This window comes from Gopherus flavomarginatus, chromosome 3 (genome assembly GCF_025201925.1).
Source record: "Gopherus flavomarginatus isolate rGopFla2 chromosome 3, rGopFla2.mat.asm, whole genome shotgun sequence".
Taxonomy (NCBI): Eukaryota; Metazoa; Chordata; order Testudines; family Testudinidae; genus Gopherus; species Gopherus flavomarginatus.
Genome location: NC_066619.1, coordinates 2259639 through 2278939, shown reverse-complemented (window position 1 = coordinate 2278939; position 19301 = coordinate 2259639). Strand labels below are relative to the sequence as shown.

At 41.6% G+C, this 19301-nt stretch overlaps 1 protein-coding gene across 4 annotated transcripts in view; it reads left to right on the top strand.

Annotated features, from left to right (window-relative positions):
* UNC13B (unc-13 homolog B) overlaps nt 1–19301 on the top strand; it is a 336698-nt gene that overhangs the window by 198663 nt on the left and 118734 nt on the right. For all 4 annotated transcript variants that reach the window (XM_050943528.1, XM_050943527.1, XM_050943525.1 and 1 more), the window contains 4 exons: nt 2921–3148; nt 3527–3668; nt 13239–13408; nt 18699–18814. In XM_050943528.1, the coding sequence (XP_050799485.1) occupies nt 2921–3148; nt 3527–3668; nt 13239–13408; nt 18699–18814 (656 nt within the window). The remainder of the gene's footprint in view (nt 1–2920; nt 3149–3526; nt 3669–13238; nt 13409–18698; nt 18815–19301) is intronic.

The following is a 19301-nucleotide window of genomic DNA, read 5'->3' as shown; positions in this document are numbered from 1 at the left end:
TGATCCGAAGCAATGTGGACTGACACATGTTCATGATCTGAGTCAAATGCCACCAGCAGGAGGTTGATTTTCTTCTTTGGTGGTTTGGGTTCTGTAGCTTCTGCATCAGAGTGTTGCTCTTTTAAGACTTCTGAAAGCATGCTCCACACCTCATCCCTCTCAGATTTTGGAAGGCACTTCACATTCTTAAATCTTGGGTCAAGTGCTGTAGCTATCTTTAGAAATCTCCCATTGGTTCCTTCTTTTCATTTTGTCAAATCTGCAGTGAAAGTATTCTTAAAACAAACGTGCTGGGTCATCTTCTGAGACTTCTGTAACATGAAATATATGGCAGAATGTGGGTAAGACAGCGCAGTTGACATACAATTCTCCCCCAACGAGTTCAGTCACATTTAATTAACGCCTCATTTTTAACAAGTATCGTCATCATGGATGCATGTCCTCTGGAACAATGGCCAAAGCATGAAGGGGTCTATGAATGTTTAGCATATCTGGTACGTAAATACCTTGCAATGCCAGCTGCAAAAGGGCCATGCGAATGCCTGTTCTCACTTTCAGTTGACATTGTAAACAAGAAGCAGGCAGCATTGTCTTCTGCAAATGTAAATAAACTTGTTTGTCTTAGTGATTGGCTGAACAAGAAGTAGGACTGAATGGACTTGTAGGCTCTAAAGTTTTACACTGTTTTGTTTTTGAGTGCAGTTATGGAACCAAAAAAAACCTACATTTGCAAATTGTACTTTCACAATAGAGATTGCATTATGATACTTGTATGAAGTTAATTGAAAAATACTATTTCTTTTATTATTTTTACAGTACAAATACTTGTGTAATAGAGTAATATAAAGTGAGCACTGTCCACCTTGTATTCTGTGTTGTAATTGAAATTGATATATTTGAAAATGTAGAAAACATCAAATATTTAATAAATTTCAATTGATATTCTATTGTTTGAATGCAATTAATCACGATAAATTTTTTAAATCATGATTAATTTTTTTTAGTTAATCACTTTAATTGACAGCCCTAATTAAAAGGTATTTCAAAAAGTGAAACATACCGATTTTTTCAAAGTGCCATGTCTCAGGAACACATTGTCTGATTCAACTCAAATTTTGTTGTAAGTGTTTTCTGGCTATATATTTCACGTGAAGAGAAGCTTTTGAATATAGATGTGGATGCAAATTGGGCTTACAATAGAAAATATTCCTCTATGAAGCATATCTAATGTTCCTTTTATGCCTTGTTTGGCTAATTAAAGCACAGTGTTTAAAATGGTTCCTGGAATCCACATCTACAGTATTTATTTCTTAAATGTAGTATCTGATATGACAGTGGGACTGAATAGCTGCTGCCTCTTCAGTTGACATTTGTCCACCACTTTTCAATCCCAGCTTCAGTCTGGCCACTGGTAAGAGGCATTGAGTTGAGTGTGTCTCATTTTCATTTAGGTGAAAGAAATGGTCCAAAGAATTACTGGTGTTAACATGACCCTGTCACTGTCCAACATTAAACAACACTAATCAAGATTTGGGGTTCGGTATACAGGGACCTCAGCCTGCTTAGTACTATGTAGAAAACACCATTAAAAATCTTTTAAAACTTTTTATTAAAGATGCAGAAAAGAAGAGGGAAAAGGTTAAAACATTGGAAATGTAAATTAAGAAGTAAGACATTCATTCTAACAACATTCTCTGTTCCCGTTCCCTCTAGCTGGAGAGTGTTTTTAGAGGGAATCCCCCCGCCCCCTTTTGACAGTCTTTTTAGATTATGGTAATTTCCCTTTTTGGGGAAAAGGGAAAAAGTGGGTTAAGATGGTCTGGACTTGTTGTTAAAGCCTTATCCTGTTTCTTAAGAAGACAAACCAGAGAAATGCACACACAAAATGGGGCAGAGAAGAAGGGCAAAGATAGAAAATGCAGCTGCTCTCTGGTGGTGACTTTCACTTGCAATTTCACTGCTGGAAAAGCGGCATCTGGTCTTTTTAGCCACTCCAAGACCTGGCAGAGTTGTACAAGGGTTGGGCTGTTTAGGTCATTGCTTTTACTTGCCTCTCTGGTCACAGGTTTACGGCAGTATTGCAAAATACCCAGTCTTAGCCAGCACACCAGACTCTTACTAGACAGAAGGAAAAAGGAGAGTGATAGGGAAGAGAATAAGTAAGGAGGGGAATGAAAAGAGTCCATGGGGGGAGGAGGAGGGGTAGGGATGGAGAGAACTCAACATCTCGCATCCCAGATAGGGGGTTGGATTCAGTTGGAGCCCATGGAGGTGGCAGTGTCATCTAGGTCCCACGCTTTGACCTGGTCTGGTCAGAACATCTCTCAGCATTAGGGTGGCGAAGGCCCAGGAGTGTTATGGTAGATCCTGGGGTCACAGGAGTTACTGGGATTGTTTCTTCAATTTTCCTCTTGATCGCGCCCTCTCTCTCTCTTTTTTTTTTTTTTTTTTTTTTTAAAGGACCTCAAAAGAGACTGATGGGCAAAATAGCCCTGTCCCTTCATTATTTTGTCCACCAATTAGGCTTACTATCCAGCACATCAGTTTGTTTGCTGATTTTTCCATTCCCACACTCTTCTTGTTTACAAGGCGTGATCTTAACACAGTCCTTGAATTATCCCAGGAGGCCGGCTTGTTTGGACTAATTCAGGCTATCTCCCTTTTGCACCGTTTCCCATCAAGATTTCTTTGTTAGAAGGGTTATTGTGACAGTCCATGACTCTCATTCACTTTTCACAGTTGAGCTCCCAATTAGGGTAAATGAGTAGTCCCAATTATCACAACATATCTTATCAACTGATTTTTCTTTTTTTAATATAATAAACTTGATCCCTGTCGTCATGATTCTGTAACATAACATCTGTGATTTCCTCGTTGTTTTCAAGCTTTTGGTGACTGTTCCATGCCTTACTGTACGCAGGGGCAGCAGAGAAGAGCTGTAAACACGGAGCAGAGGATCGGACCCAAAACATCATCATGGCCATGAAGGATCGCATGAAGATTCGGGAACGGAACAAGCCAGAAATCTTTGACTTGATCAGAGATGTTTTTAGTGAGAGCAAATTAACACATGCTCAGCAAATGAAGACAGTGAAACAGAGCGTGCTGGATGGCACCTCCAAATGGTCCGCTAAAATCACTATCACCGGTAAGCTGACACTAGAGAAATTCAGACTAGAAATAAGATGTAAATTTCAGCAGTGAGAATAACCGCTGGAACAACTTACCAAGGGCTATGGTGGATTCTCTGTCACTGACAATTTGTAAGTCAGGGCTGGATGTTTTTCTAAGAGATCTGCTCTAGGAATTATTTTGGGGCAGTTATATGGTCTGTGTTATACAGGAGTTCGGACAAGCCGATCACAATGGTCCCTTCTGGCCTTGGAATCTGTGACTCTCAATGTTGAACTGAGAGGCTGTCATTGGTAAGCATTGCTGAGCAGTAGGCTGTTCCGCGTGCAGTACATGCACACATCTTTTGGCACTGCAAGCTTATAGCAAAACTTTATTATTATTTTCTCTGCAGTGGTTTGTGCTCAAGGTCTGCAGGCCAAGGACAAAACTGGATCCAGTGATCCATATGTGACGGTTCAAGTCGGCAAAACAAAGAAGAGAACGAAAACGATTTTTGGGAATCTGAACCCTGTTTGGGAGGAGAAATTCCACTTGTAAGTGCTCACTGAATATTTGCCCCTGTTCTGATCCATTTCTATTGTCTGCATTTCTTCACAAGCATCCCTTTGTCTCCTGTGTCAGTACATGGTACTGCACTCCAGTAGCCATGTCTGTGTTTTGTCTGTTTCTGTTTTACATGGTGTGTGCTTGTCACATAGTCTATATAATATGTACTGTACTATACAAAGTGTGCATATCCATCTTGCCTCCACTTCTTGGTCATAGATTCTGTATCTACTCCTTTAGCAATATTTGTATAGAAAGTTATTGTTCCGACTTCCACAGAGAGGGAAGAAAATGCTTAATAGTTTGCAGACGTACACTGTTCCTTTTTAATAAACACCCTTTGAAATTCTTTAGAAAGGTAGCTGTAAAACACACACGCAGGAAAAGGCCTCGCCATTCGTTTCGTCGTTACTCCTTGCGGTGGAGTTAGAGCAGACTTGTTAGCTCATTGGAAGTAGCTTGCCACTTATTTTTGAAGCTCCTTGCTCCCCTAAAGTGCTGTAGAAATAAAATAATGAGAACTTGAGGGATAATCTGTTTACAAGATTATCAACCTATTTTGGGCTAAATTTAAAGTAAAGGCTGGAGGCATGGTTGCTTATATAGCAAATAAGCTCCAAAGGCTGAGTCAGTGAGCCCAGGATATGGTTATCAAGGTAGTAAGAAGCACCCTCAAGTTATAGTTATACTCATTTTAATTAAATGGAAAAACATTAAATGGAGAGGGGGAAAAAAAGCTTCTGAAAATAAAGTGGCCTATGAAGATTCTGGATCCTAAATTTTTTTTAGCTAAAACCCCTTTGTCTCCTTCTTACCATCAAACTATCAGTCCGTCTTGCCCTCTCTTGCCTTTCTTTCCCCCACTCCTTCCCGCTCGAGGTCAGCAAGGCTCTTCTCTGCACACTGAAATATGTTTGTTTGAATTGTATTTCAAACTGAGTTTGTGAACCCAGGCCTGTCTCCACCATGTCAATGAAAATAAAAAAGTTTAACATTATGAACCCAAGGCAAAGCTATTGACTCCTCAACAGGAAGTACCTTACATTATTATTGTAATAACTCTAGAATCAACATAGCAATAAGTCCGCCTCCATCTACGTATGTGTAGGTGCCGTTAAAATCTTGATTTTTATGGCACAAAGTTGTTACCGTGGTATTTACAAGTATGTTCCAATCTAATTTTGGGGAATATAACAAATACTGTGGTAAAGATAACACGATGTGAAAAATTTCAGTGTTTTAACTGTGCCGCTGTAAAAGTTTTATGGAAACTTCCATGATTCAGCAGTAACATGAAAATTGATCTTAGTGTAAACAGTCATTTTAATATTGCTAGGAGACAGAGCACCAAGAAGGATGAGGTGTTGAGGAAAGTGGGATTTAAATAGACAAGCTATTGAGGTTTAAGGATGCTGAAAAAGCACTGTACCAGGCTCAAGGTGTTCCTAGGGTTTGCAATTCACCTTGTCATGGATAAAGGGAGAGCCATGTTTAATTGTCTGGGACACAGCAGTCTTTCTTCCGAGAGATTTATATCAATTACAGACATGCTGTTTATGCTTGATGCTTATGGGTTCCTTCTGCTGATGACTCTCCAAATGCTGAGTTTTCCTAGCATTCATAATCAAAGACTGTAGCCGTTGAACATATGCTACACAACTTGACCAAAAACGTTCTTCACTGAGAAATCTCTCCGATGAAGTGGGCTGTAACCCACGAAAGCTTATGCTCAAATAAATTTGTTAGCCTCTAAGGTGCCACAAGTACTCTATTCTATTTTCTCCCAAGGAAGCTTATCCAAGAGAAAAATCATCCTTTTTAATAAAGAAAGTATTTGTTAGATCTTATAATCGAAGTGAGAGGATCTTGTACCAGTTATTGTAGAGGTTGTGATAGCTCCTGCAATGTACTAGGCAAGATACAGTTCCTATCTTAAGAACTTATGGTCTGAAAGACAAAAAATACCCAAGGGGACAAATCAAATCAGCAGAGGGGTCATGTCAATGGGTTGGTAGTTCTATTTCCATTGGTTTTTGCACCGATTAGTTTCATTGGTTTTTCATTGGTAGCAGAGGGGCCAGGTCAGGGGGTGGTCAGTAGGTTGGTAGTTCTACTTTCATTGGTTTTTGCTTTCTGTTTGGTTTATTGCATGAACTCTTTCCAGCTTTCGTATCCAGACATTAGTAGCTGGCTGACTTCTCAAAGGTGTCTTCATTCAACAGAAGCACAATTAAATGCTCTTTTCAAAGGTTCATTACAAAGCCCAGATGTCTATCTGTTTAAGTCAGAAAAAGTTTAGCCATTTTAGGGTTCCTTTGTAACCCTAATCCTTTGTGATGCAGGGTGGTGTATATACAAGAACATATGGCGTGTCCTGGAAATTCAGGTTTAGAACCATGTTTCCAAGAAGAAAACTTTGAGATCTTTTTGGGTCTGCATTCCCAAATCAGTACTGTGTAGAGTCCTATTGTATTCCCGAATCACTACTATTTGAGACTGTTACGTGCCTACATTGCCACAGGATTAGCATTTAGATTAATGATCAGTTCTCAGAGTGCATTTACATCTATGTGAGTAAACTATTTGATAGAGCCATTAGGCCATTCTTCTTGTTGCCTGCTGGAAAGCTCTAACTGCCTCCACATTCATTACAGAAAGTCCTGAGGAATTTAATAGGAATGAAACCAAGTGAGTTGCACAGACATTTAATAAGCTTCTATTGAAATTACTCTAAAGATCTTTAAAAAATTGAGATTGATCTCTTCCTTCTGTACAATTACATTTGAGTGCAAATGTATGGGGCATGCACTCTATTTCTATATGCGTAACGCCTGTCACAAGGAAGCCTATATCCTGATTGGTACCTTTGGCCACTGCCACACAATAATAAATGGATATTTTGAACTCTCCACTCCGATTTTAAGGCAGGATTCTAATTATTTGTTAGATTCTGTAAGATGGTTTAAAGCACTCTAGGAAAGTTTGTATTTTCAATTCAGTTCTTTTTGAAAGGGCTGATAAAAGGACCCACGTCTGTGTAGTGCAATTACAGGTATAGTGTTTAGGAGAAATTCAATAAGGAACAAAATTTCCTTTGAAAGGCAAAGCCCTGCGCTTGCTGAGAGGCTACTTAACCCCTGTTTAAAGCATATGCTGATTGGCTTCCTTTGCTAATGTTAGGAAAAGGACCCAGTGTCTAATGGATGTGGACACTTGAAGTTGCCCTATATACAACAGGACAGCTCTGCATCTCCTGTCCTTGGCACAGTGCAAATTGTTCATTTTAAAATATCTTCCCATGGAAACGGCTTTGTGCTGCCCAGCTGGGTCTGATCCTGAATGGCAGGTGTGAAATCATTCTGCCTGGAACAGATTACGTTGTCACTGGGCACTTTGCAAAGTGTGTTTATTCCTTCACTGCAGAAGGGTATGAAGGTTAGAATAGTTGCATTGCCTCCCTTCAGTAGATAATCAGTATTATACTTGGACACACACAGCCACAAATAATACACTTCATTACAGTTATTGCTTCAGGAATGGCACTGCTACATAGCTAACTACTGTGGTGTCACCCACAGCTTCCGTTTGGTTCCATAATCGTCCTTTCAGCAGCCTAGCCTATTATCATGCTCAACACCTTTCAGTCATCTCTGTAGTTACATGAGTTCTGTGTTTACACTGCCCCTTTCAAGAATATTGCATCTGATGCATGCTCTGCCTCTGCTGTTCAGCTACATCCCGACGACCGTGGAACCTTTTCAGTTGTACTTCCTCATCCTCTGTGCCTGGGTCGTAGTTCGACGGAGACTTTGAAACTGGTAGTAAAGTAAAATCATATTCTGTCTACACTGCAATGACACACCTCCAGCTGGCCTGTGCCAGCTGACTCTGGCAGGGGCTGTTTAATTGCAACTCTGGGGCCCTCCCACCTTGTTGGGTTTTAGAGCTTGAGCTTCGTCATGATCCCTGATGCCAGCACCCCAATTCAATAGACCCTTGGCCCAAGCCCCGTGAGCCCGTGTCAGCTGGCACAGGCCAGCCGTGGGATTTTAATCGCAGTGTGGATATATTCATAGTTTCTCAGCTCAGTGTCCCATTTGAAATTTGGATTTGAACAATGGAGTTGATGCCATGCAGCAATGCCTAGGAGGAAGCTGGGATAATGTACACATCTACCCCAATATAACATGAATTCGGATATAACGCCGTAAAGCAGCACTCCGGGGGAGGATGGGGCTGCACACTCCAGTGGATCAAAGCAAGTTGGGTATAACACGGTTTCAGCTATAACGTGGTAAGATTTTTTGTCTCCCGAGGACAGCGTTATATCAGGATAGAGGTGTAGTTAGAGGTGAAGTGGTTCTGAGCACCGCTGCTGCCTTTTGCACTTGGAAGAGCTACATGATTTGTGTTTGTAGAGAGAGGTAACAGCAAAATGGTCGTACTTGTGCCTTTAAAACAAATGAGTTTAATACTGGTAGGAACAGAAAACCGGTTTCTTTGTTGTCTTAGGATAATTATTTGTCAAGGAGGTATTGCCAAGCTCAGGGCTTTTACTCCGTGGCTGTCATCCTTGACCTCTCAGCTGCTTTTATACCCTCTTCCTACCTGGTTCTCCGATCTCTCAAGCCATTCCTTCCCCATCTCTTTTGATTGTTTCTCTGCCTCCTCCTCTCACTATCCATGGGGATTGCACAAGGCTCTTCCTTTTTCTCTCGTTGCTGTGCCCTTTCTTATGGTGACCTCATCTGCTCCGTTCCAATTGCCGTCTTCACACCGATGACTTATGCAGTGTCCTCTCCACCCCGACCTGTCTGTCCCGCCACGTGCTTAGCTGGCCTCTCGTTTTAAAATGAACATAACCAAAAACACTGGCTCACTGTTTTCCCCATCACAGCTGACAACACAACTATCCTCCCTTCCCCAGACCTGTTAGTGGGACGCGTGGACTCTGCCTTCTCTCAACCTGCTCATTCAGGCTGTATCCAAACCTTCCTTTTTTCTCCCTAGAATATCTCTCAAAGTCAAACTTTTTCTGTTTCTCTACATCACTACAACTCCCTCATCCTGCATCACTTCAGGTCTATGTCTCTGCCCTGGTCTTCCAGACAACCACCTCATTCCCTTCCAATCCATTAAAAACTCCTGCAAAGAGCCCATCTTCTTGCTTATCTGCTCTGTTTTATCATGTCCTCCTCTATCTCCTGCATTCTGCCAGCAACGCCAGTCTCCATTATCCGCTTCTCTTACAAACATGTGTACACTTTCTTCCATGCCACCCCTTATGTGCAGGGAAACTCTGCCTTAACTAGCCTGTAACGCTATTACCCTGTTCTTCAGAACTCTCCTCTACAGCCACTGCTGCAATGGTTCCTAAAGGAAATACTAGTGCCAAATACTTATACAAATGCTCGCTAGACATTTTGGATATTTGTCCTTTTAATTTTACCTTGTAATTTGTATTTTTCAAATGACTCAAGATCATTTAGCCATGTGCTTAGCTGCCCTATTTAAATCTGTGTAACTATTCCTCTTTCCCTTCTCCTCCCTTTTTAATTTGTTTACTATATTAAACTATAAATAAACTGCAAAAGCAGCAAAGAGTCCTGTGGCACCTTGTGGACTAACAGACATATTGGAGCATGAGCTTTCTTGAGTGAATACCCACTACATGTATCTGACAAAGTGGGTATTCACCCACAAAAGCTCATGCTCCAATACGTCTGTTAGTCCACAAGGTGCCACAGGACTCTTTGCTGCTTTTACAGATCCAGACTAACACAGCTACCCCTCTGATACAAATAAACTGAAATTTTGAATTTAAAGGTTGTTTTGAACTCTAAAATGGAACATTTCATTTAAAAATGTTGAAACTGGGTGTTTTGACAATTTCTAAAATGTTGTTTGAATCAAGAAATTCATAGACGCGGACCCTTCTCCACAAGCAATTTTGATGTTAATGAAATTGCAGTTTCTGATGAATATTTTGTCAAAAATTCCTCACCAGCTCTAACTGTAAACTCTTCAGAGTAGGGACTGTGTCTTCCAATGTGTTTGCACTATACTAAGCACAATGGAGTCCTTGGTCTAATTGGGCCCTCAGAGGGCTACAGGAATTAAAATAATAAATAAATGATAATGGCATAAGCAAGGGAAACTCTTATTTGTGAAAAAGATGCATTAAGTCATAGTTTCACCAATTTCCCTCCCTCCCATAAGAACAGCCAGATTGGGTCAGACCAAAGGTCCATCTAGCCCAGTATCCTGTCTCCCAACAGTGGCCAATGCCAGATGCCCAGCAGAGGGAATGAACAAAACAGGTAATCAAGTGATCCATCCCCTGTCACCCATTCCCAGCTTCTGGCAAACAGAGCTTAGGGACACCATCCCTGTCCTTCCTGGCTAATAGCCATTGATGGACCTATCCTCCATGAACTTACCTAGTTCCTTTTTGAACCCTGTTATGGTCTTGTCCTTCACAACATCATCTGGCAAGGCGTTCCACTTGTGTGTTGAGTGAAGAAATATTTCTTTCATTTGTTTTAAACCTGCTGCCTATTAATTTCATTGGGTGACCCCTAGTTCTTTTGTTATGAGAAGGAGTTAATAACGCTTCCTTATTTACTTTCTCCACACAGTCATGATTTTATAGACTTCTATCATATCCCCTTAGTTCTCTCTTTTCAGCTTGGAAAAGTCTCAGTCTAATAGATCTCTCCTCATATGGAAGCTGTTCCATATCCCTAATAATTTTTGTTGCCCTTTTCAGACCCTTTTCCAATTAAAATACCTTTTTTGAGACGGGGTGACCACATCTGCATATAGTATTCAAGATGTGGAAGGACCATGGATTTCTATAGGGGCAACATGATATTTTCTGTCTGATTATCTCTCCCTTTCTTAATGATTCCCACCATTGTGTTTGCTTTTTTGGCTGCCACTGCACATTGAGTGGATGTTTTCAGAGAACTATCCACAGTGATGCCAAGATCACTTTCTTGACTGGTAGCAGCTAATTTAGACCCCCACCGAAAACACACTTTTGGAAGCAGTTTCACCTTTTTTCATTGATTTTTTTATCCCTGTTTTTTGTACATGATTTTTATTGAAAACTTTATTTTAAATAATTCAATAAAACTAGACAATAGAGGTGAAACTTCAGACAGTCACTAATAAAAATGCTCCAACTATATAAATATATTTGAAAAAAAGAAAACAGGAACATAAAAAGTGCAGCAAGCGCTGGAGAGTGTTAGAGAGGTGTTGCCTCTTGCATTATAGGGACATTTTATATCACTACAATATATATTCAGACTCCACAAGACTGGATTTATGTTGTTTCGATTTAAAAGTGAGCATTGTTCTTCATCTCTCAGACAATAAACGTGTTTGAGTTGAATCTGAGCTCTCGTTTCTGTAGAAAATGGGGCTGACATCAGCCTGGCTGTCTTGGTTCAACAGTAACAAAGATTGCAGATCCTATAGATTTACTCTATCTTAACCCCCCGCCCCACCTTGCCCCTCTGGTTTAGGTGTTTAACAGCACAGATATCTCTGATGAATCACTCTGGTACAGAGCCAGGAGAGGAAACATAAAGTGGAAGAATCTCCACAAATATAGTAGCATCCCTCTGGGAAAGGGTGTATGGTAGAGACAGTAAGTCTTGAGGTGTACAGGTCCAGTTAGTACCACTGAAAACTCCCCACGTGACATTCTGCGGTGATTGTGGTGCTGTGCGGTCCCCTGTTGTAAGTCCAGAAAGAGAACACCCTTATTCCAGGTACCTCGTGTGGTGCATGTTCAGGTTTAAAAGGCACACACAGTGTGGATCAAACTAGGTCAAATCAGCTTGGGTATTTTCCTAAAGAAGCACTACCTTTGACAGACTGGAGGAGAGGGTCAAGACCTAGGGCCGGGTTAACTGAACTACTTAGGCACTGAAAAATGCTATCAATGAGAGTTAAGGGCCTAACTTGCTTAGGAGGTTGTGAAAATCCCACTGTGCATGTCTGTCTGCATCTTTGGGCAACTAAATACTTTGCAAATATGCCCCTAGGGCACTGAGAGAGAGTTTCTTATATTTGTTTTGGTTATGAAGAAATTTTAGTGTATAGCCACTTATTCTGCCGGGCCTACAGAGATGGCAACATGCCCACATAGGTTTGAGAGCTAGAGGAAGAGCCAACAATCTTAGCATCTCCTCTTCAGCACACCTTGAAACAAATCATCTTAACCATCTGCACATGTTTACAGGTGGGAGGAAAAAAATTAAAAACAGAGAAATATTGATTGAAACATCTGTTTTCTGTATTCTAAATGGTACTTTGAGTCCCTTGAGGAATGCAGAACAGGTTGATTTTCAAACAGTAAACGATCAGGACAAACAAAATTGCCTCTGCATTTCGCCATTTAATTCACAGTGAGCTCTTCTGCATTAGCTGTCTGTTAATGAATCCTAAAACACAATAGTTGGCAATGGGCGGCCAAATGAGTTCTTGGTAGGTAACTTGTAAACACCACCGTTGCTGCCACATTTCACTGACTTGGCTTAGCAAACCTCTTTTGACCCATTCTCTCTACTTGTTCATTCTCCTCCGGTTGCTTAGCAACAGATGCAGTAGGTTTGAAAAGGCTAGAACATAAACCTCCAGCAGGAATTGCCATATTTTCAGATACCTTTTTTTTTTTCCTAGTGAGGCCAGACATTTGTAACGGTTATGGTGAGTAATCACCCGTGTCATGCGTGTATATGATCATTCAAATTGCTTTCTCATATCACATGCCCAATAAATGAGCAGGGCTTCTGTTACAAGATCTCTCTATTCACTGTGTCCCTGTAGCTTTTGTGTTCTCTCGTTTCCTCAGTGTGTTGTGCAGGTCACTTGCTTGTTTAGGTTTTAGAATAACTGAGATTTTATTTTCAGCATCAGATCAGATGTGAAGATTCAACTGAGAACGAAGCTGCCTTTTGGAAGGAGATTTCTTTAGTTCTCTGCCTGGGGCACGTTGTAGCTCTTAAATACCAACTTCATTAGTGTGGCTGTGTCCCATCCCTTCCTCCCACACACAATCCTCTCCCTGACCGTGTGGTTTTGTGCATTGGTACACTGTTGCTTTGCTAGTGACACTAATAAAGTCTCAAACAAAATTAAGTTAATTTTGAGTCTTGCTTGGCAAGGAGAGGAGAATGAAGGAGAGAGTTCTTTATGTTGTTTAACAGAAGTTTGAACCTCTGACTGATGCACTATAATCAAATCACTAGGCTGAATGCACTATCCTCTTGCAGTCCCTGACAGTGGTCAGAGTCCTCAGAGTTTTATGGCTACATTGTAGCAGAAGGCCTTCCAAAACCCTGTCGCACAATTCCTGTTGAATACTTAAATTTTATTTGCATCTTACATCCTTCACCATCAGCTGCCAATGTGAATGAACATCTGTCAGATGAATACCACTAAAAGAATATCATGGAATGGTCAGTCGTGCTGTAAGACATGCATCCTAGACCCTTGGGTTCAGTGACTGGTCACCCATCTGTCCTTGCTTGTCTTGTTCACAGTGAGTGCCATAACTCCTCGGATCGGATCAAAGTGCGCGTCTGGGATGAGGATGATGACATTAAATCTCGTGTCAAGCAGAGGCTGAAACGTGAGTCGGATGATTTCTTGGGTCAGACCATCATCGAAGTCCGCACACTGAGTGGAGAGATGGATGTATGGTACAATCTTGGTGAGTAGCTTTTCAATCCTCTAATTTAGATTACAATCCTTGGTTTTGCTTACAAGTGTATGGAACTTTTCTTACAAAATTAGGCATGTTTGGGTTAGGAACTCTCATAATCTTGTGTGTGCATTAGTGTAATTTCCAAGAAACGTGTGACTTTGAGGAAGTGCGGGGGTATGTTGTTGGGACGGTTATCTGGTGGTAGTCTTCCCAGTGGAAAATGTTGGACAATACATGCTCTTTGGAGAATCATAAAGGCACAGAGTTTTCTCTTTGCAAGCATTATTAATCACTAGAGCTGGGTAACATATTTTTTCCATGAACAGTAGATTTGCTAAAAAATATAGTTTTGGTTGACCCGAAACTATTTGTGAATTTGACACACATTTGCTAAGTAGCTTTGGCCACACACACTTTTTTTTTTTTTTTTTTTTTTTTTGAGATGTGGGGGAGCCATTCACAAAAAGGGGGAAAGAGGAGGAGGTGGTGGTGATGGTTCTGCGCCCCTTCTACCTTCCCCATCCCCTGACAGTAAGTGGATGAGTTGTAACTGAGCAGTGACCACGTGTGCATGGGGATGGGAAAGAATTTGTAAGATTACCAACTACCTTCATCCTAATGCTGCCTCTCACAGGGCCCCAAATGTGTGTTTCTGGGAGTGGGAGCAGTGTCTTCAGAGTGGCTGAAGGAGAAGCTACTTTTAAAGAACTGAGTTTGCAGATGGAGCAGGGACAAACTTTGACATCTTTACTGGACTGAAATTTTCCTCTGGCCTCCCCGGTTGGCCCACTGATTACTATTCTGTACAGCTGTGTGGGAGATGTAGGTTCAGTTTTTGTTCTTAGACTCTCCTCTGTTCTGCCTGGGCTGAGAATGGAGGAGAGAGTTCTTTATGTAAGAGTTCTTTGGGGATGGCAGATTGACTGGGGAATGGGATATGGAATCTTTCACGTGTGGCTCATCAGTTCAAATCCAGCTCCCAAATGATACGTAACTGAAAGCCCTAAGTGTTAGAGAACTGTTCACTGGCCTATAAGAAATAAAGTATTGAATTTCAGTCCACCTCTTAGCAGACGCAAGTGGCCCTCAGTTGGAATTAATTTGTTTGTTGAATGCTTACTCAGCAAAACCAGCTTCTGAACTCCTCTCTCATCCTTTGAGGTGCTCCCTGTGAGGTAACGGGTTTCCAGGGCCTGTGCTGTACCTACATTGTGAATAAACAGACTTTCACTCTCAGGGATTGTTAGATGAGCACATTTCACCAAGACTTTGGTTTATATTTAAAAAAAAAAGTGAGAAGCAGGAGAGTGGGGAATCTTGAAGACTCATGTGAGGACAGAGGACATCTTAGTGGGGGATGTTTCTCATAGTAAGAAAAGTTAAGTAAAGCTCAGAGGAGTTAGTAACCTGTTAAAGATGCTGCTCCCTTGCAGAGCGTTGGAAAATGTGCAAAGGACCAGCAGAGAAGATTTGTGAGATCCAGGCTGGCAAAAATAAGATGGCCATACCCCAGACATTGTGGATTCTCACTGTCCCTCATTTTAATGACTCATAGACTCATAGACTCTAGGACTGGAAGGGACCTCGAGAGGTCATCAAGTCCAGTCCCCTGCCCTCATGGCAGGACCATATACTGTCTAGACCATCCCTAATAGATATTTATCTAACCTACTCTTAAATATCTCCAGAGATGGAGATTCCACAACTTCCCTAGGCAATCTATTCCAGTGTTTAACTACCCTGACAGTTAGGAACTTTTTCCTAATGTCCAACCTAAATCTCCCTTGCTGCAGTTTAAGCCCATTGCTTCTTGTTCTATCATTGGAGGCTAAGGTGAACAAGTTTTGGTCAATTAATTGAGCAGGATTGGGAGGTGAGGGTTCATTCCAAAAAGATCTGTAGGTGGAATGAAATAGTTTGTTCTATTAAGTCTGTATGAAAGGCTCCTTCAGTGAATTCAGACAGAAGAGTAGTTTAAAGACAGTGTATTCAATTCCACTCTCAAAGTCCCACTGGTTGTCAATGTTCAAAGAAACTGAGCACTGGATAGTCTCAATAATTCTAACCCTCAGCACTTCAGTTATCTGTAATGGGAATTTGGTTTTTGATTTTTTGATTAGCCCAGATTAGGGATGCAGGCAGGTCACCTTAATGCAAGTGGTGAAGATGGCAATCAGTGGGTATAATGTATCAGAGGGGTAGCTGTGTTAGTCTGGATCTGTAAAAGCAGCAAAGAATCCTGTGGCACCTTATAGACTAACAGACGTTTTGGAGCATGAGCTTTCGTGGGTGCATGCATGCATCTGACGAAGTGGGTATTCACCCACAAAAGCTCATGCTCCAAAACATCTGTTAGTCTATAAGGTGCCACAGGATTCTTTGCTGCTTTTAGTGGGTATAATGTCCTCACATCCTAGAGCAGTATGTGCTTACATGGTGGAAGCATTTAACACCTCTATTTTTAGCATCATTAACTGTTTTTCTTTTGCAGCAATAATTGAGGAACATTCAAATTGTGTGTAGAGGAAGATGCTCTCTTAGACACATCCGTTCTGTTGCAGAGCTCTAGACATATGTTTGAATCTGGGACAGGCTTGACTGCCAGCAAACATTTCTAATGCTCTGCTAAATTATAGTTAGTAGCTTTTAGTCCTTTCCTGCCACAGCATCTGAGATGTGCTGACAGAGGAGTGGCTTACGGTTCATTTCACTTTGTTCCAAGGCTTGAAGAGGCAGCAACTCCTTGTTCCGTGAGTTCACTACTCCTGTCGTTACTGCAGAATCACAGGGTTAGGAGGGACTGCCAGGATCATCTAGTCTAACCCCCTGCCAATATGCAGGATTTGTTGTGTCTAAACCAGGGGTCGGCAACCTTTCAGAAGTTCTGTGCCGAGTCTTCATTTATTCACTCTAATGTAAGGTTTCATGTGCCAGTAATACATTTTAATGTTTTTAGAAGATCTCTTTCTATAAGTCTATAATATGTAACTAAAGTATTGTTGTATGTGAAGTAAATAAGGTTTTTAAAATGTTTAAAAAGCTTCATTTAAAATTAAATTAAAATGGGGACCCCCCCCCCAGACCGGTGGCCAGGACCTGAGCAGTGAGGGTGCCACTGAAAATCAGCTTGCGTGCCGCCTTTGGCACAGGTGCCGGAGGTTGCCTACCCCTAGTCTAAACCATCCAAGACAGATGGCAATCCAGATTCTTTATAAAAACCTCCCAGTGAAGGAGATTCCACAACTTCCTGAGGCAGTTTAGTCTATTGTTCTTACAGGTAGGAAGTGTATCCTGAGATTTAATCTAAAACTGCTGTGCTGTTGTTTGAACCCATTGCCTCTTGTCCTGTTCCCTATGGCAAGAGAGAACAACTTTTCTCCATTTTTTTATAGTGATCTTTCAAATATTTGAAGACAGATCTCGTGTCTCCCCTTAATCTCCTCTTTTCCAAACTAAAAATACCCAGTTCTTTCAGCCTTTGCTCGTATGGCTTGAATTCCATCCCTCTGATCATCCTTGTCACTTGCCTCTCAATCCTTTCCAGTTTCTCTAAATCCTTTCTCTCTCTAAATTGGTGACCAAAATTGCACACAGTACTCCAGCTGAGGCCTAATCAGTGTTGAATGGAGCAGTATTATCACCTCTTGTGACTTTCATGCTATGCCTCTGTTGATGCAACCCAAAATTGCATTTGCTTTTTTTGCAACAGCGTCGCGTTGTTGACTCATGTAGTAGTAAAGGAGGTTGTGCTGCAAAGTAATTTAAAGGAGAAAACATTTTGGGTGACAAGAATGAGGCTTTTAAATGTGTTTTCTTACTTAATTTCTTGAAAGACATTTTCATCGTAAGTGTGTTGACCAGGAGCACCCAGACTTCGCCCAAATGTGGATAGTATGCAAATAGCCTGATAGCCATATCTTGCTTGCATCAAAAGGAGGAGTTCTAATCTTTAATATGACAATGTGAAATGGTAAGACTGGAAGGGCCCTCGAGAAGTCTTCTAGTCCAGTCCCCTGCACTCATGGTAGGGCTAAGGCCATGTCTGCATTAGTGAGCTTACAGCTGTGCCACTGTAAATTTGCTTGTGTAGCCACTCTGTGCCAATGGGAGAGGGCTCTCCTGTCAACATAATAAGACCTCCTTGTCCCAAGCGAATCCCCCATAGGAAACAAGGGCAACAAGAAACTCCCATGTCATCACACACCTCATCAAGCGATGGTAGCTATTTTGATGGGAGAATCTCTCCTGCCAACATAATGCTGTGCACGCTACCACGTGTGCCAGTGAAACTTATGTCGCTCAAGGATGTGAGTTTTTTCCCCACACCCATGAACAGCATAAGTTGTCCTGACATAAGCGGTAGTTCAGATGTGGCCCAAGTATTATCTAGACTGTCCCTGACAGGTGTTTGTCCAACCTGCTCTTAAAAGTCCCCAATGATGGAGATTCCACAACCCCCCCAGGCAATTTATTCCAGTGCTGAACCACCCTGACAGTTAGGAATTTTTTCCTAATGTCCAACCTAAATCTCCCTTGCTGCAGTTTAAGCCCATTGCTTCTTGTCCTAGCCTCAGAGCTTAAGAACAACAATTTTTCTCCCTCCTCCTTGTAACAACCTTTTATGTACTTGGAAACTGTGATCATGTTATCTGAGTTTGCCCTAGGGAACCTGTTAGTGTGCATCTGCAGGGTTCCCATAGGCAGGCAGTGCGTGGCACGTTGGGACGCTGTAGATGTACGCTCCAACTTGCCACAGAGTTAGTACTCATGTAGTAGACATGCCCTTTGATGCCTGCACGTCTAAATCAACTTTGAAGATGGGTTGTAGTCTCCTAAATCACATAGTTGCTTTTGAACGTTTAATCCTTAGTCCCTTAATTTCATGATCACTAAATTCGTTCTCAGATTCACACGCCCTCAAAAATGAAGGGTTTCAGCATGTTCTTTGGCTTTTCTGATTCAATAACCTGCATGTTAGTTGAGTGACTGTGCTGTGCCACTGGAGCGGAAGGACTGGGTTATACTTTTTTATTTTAAGTGTTGAATTGTGCATGTCTGAAATACGCAGTTGTGTGTGAAACAGCACAAATATGTCATGGCACTTGTGTTCATTAGATAAATGCAAATTTACACGAACACTTGGAAAGTATGTTATTGGAGGGTCATATTTCACTTCAAAGTCAGCCTGGACTTCCACGCATGTTTTTCTTTTACCGCATTGTGCTGCTATGGCCATGATGGCTATTTCCTGTACAAAGAAAAATATTTTGAACTTACTACTTATTTTTCTTTCTAGAGAAAAGAACCGATAAATCTGCTGTGTCTGGTGCTATACGCTTACAGATCAATGTGGAAATAAAAGGAGAGGAGAAGGTGGCTCCGTATCACATTCAGTACACCTGCCTTCATGAAGTAAGTAAGCCAAAGGTGGCTACTGCTGGTAGCTGCGCATTCTCTGTCCTAACCCCCTGGCTTGGTAATGTTGCATGTATCCAGTGTCCTGCTCCCCAGGAACTCTCTCAGCCTGTTTCTATAAAGACCATAGTCTGTCCAGCTGTAACTAGAAGCCCTTTGAAGCACATTAAGATGTGGCTAGCACTGCCTGTTCTAAGAAAGCTACTAAAGCTCTGCCCCTGTACAAGTTGGGTTATCTCGTCTTGGCTGGGTTGTGAATAAATTATGTTAATGGTCTTCTGAAATATTTTAGGGTAGCGCTCTTGGGGGTCCAGCCCCTCTATTTACCCATTGAACCGGCAGAGTGCAGGCAGTGACAGTATAAACTTCCCCCACACTGCTCCACTGCTTTACTACTAGGGACCATTAGGGAATAGAGGAGAATCCAGTGTCCATGGCTGTTGAGTCCTTGGTCTCTCTGGAGGTGGGCAAAAGTGGGCCAAGT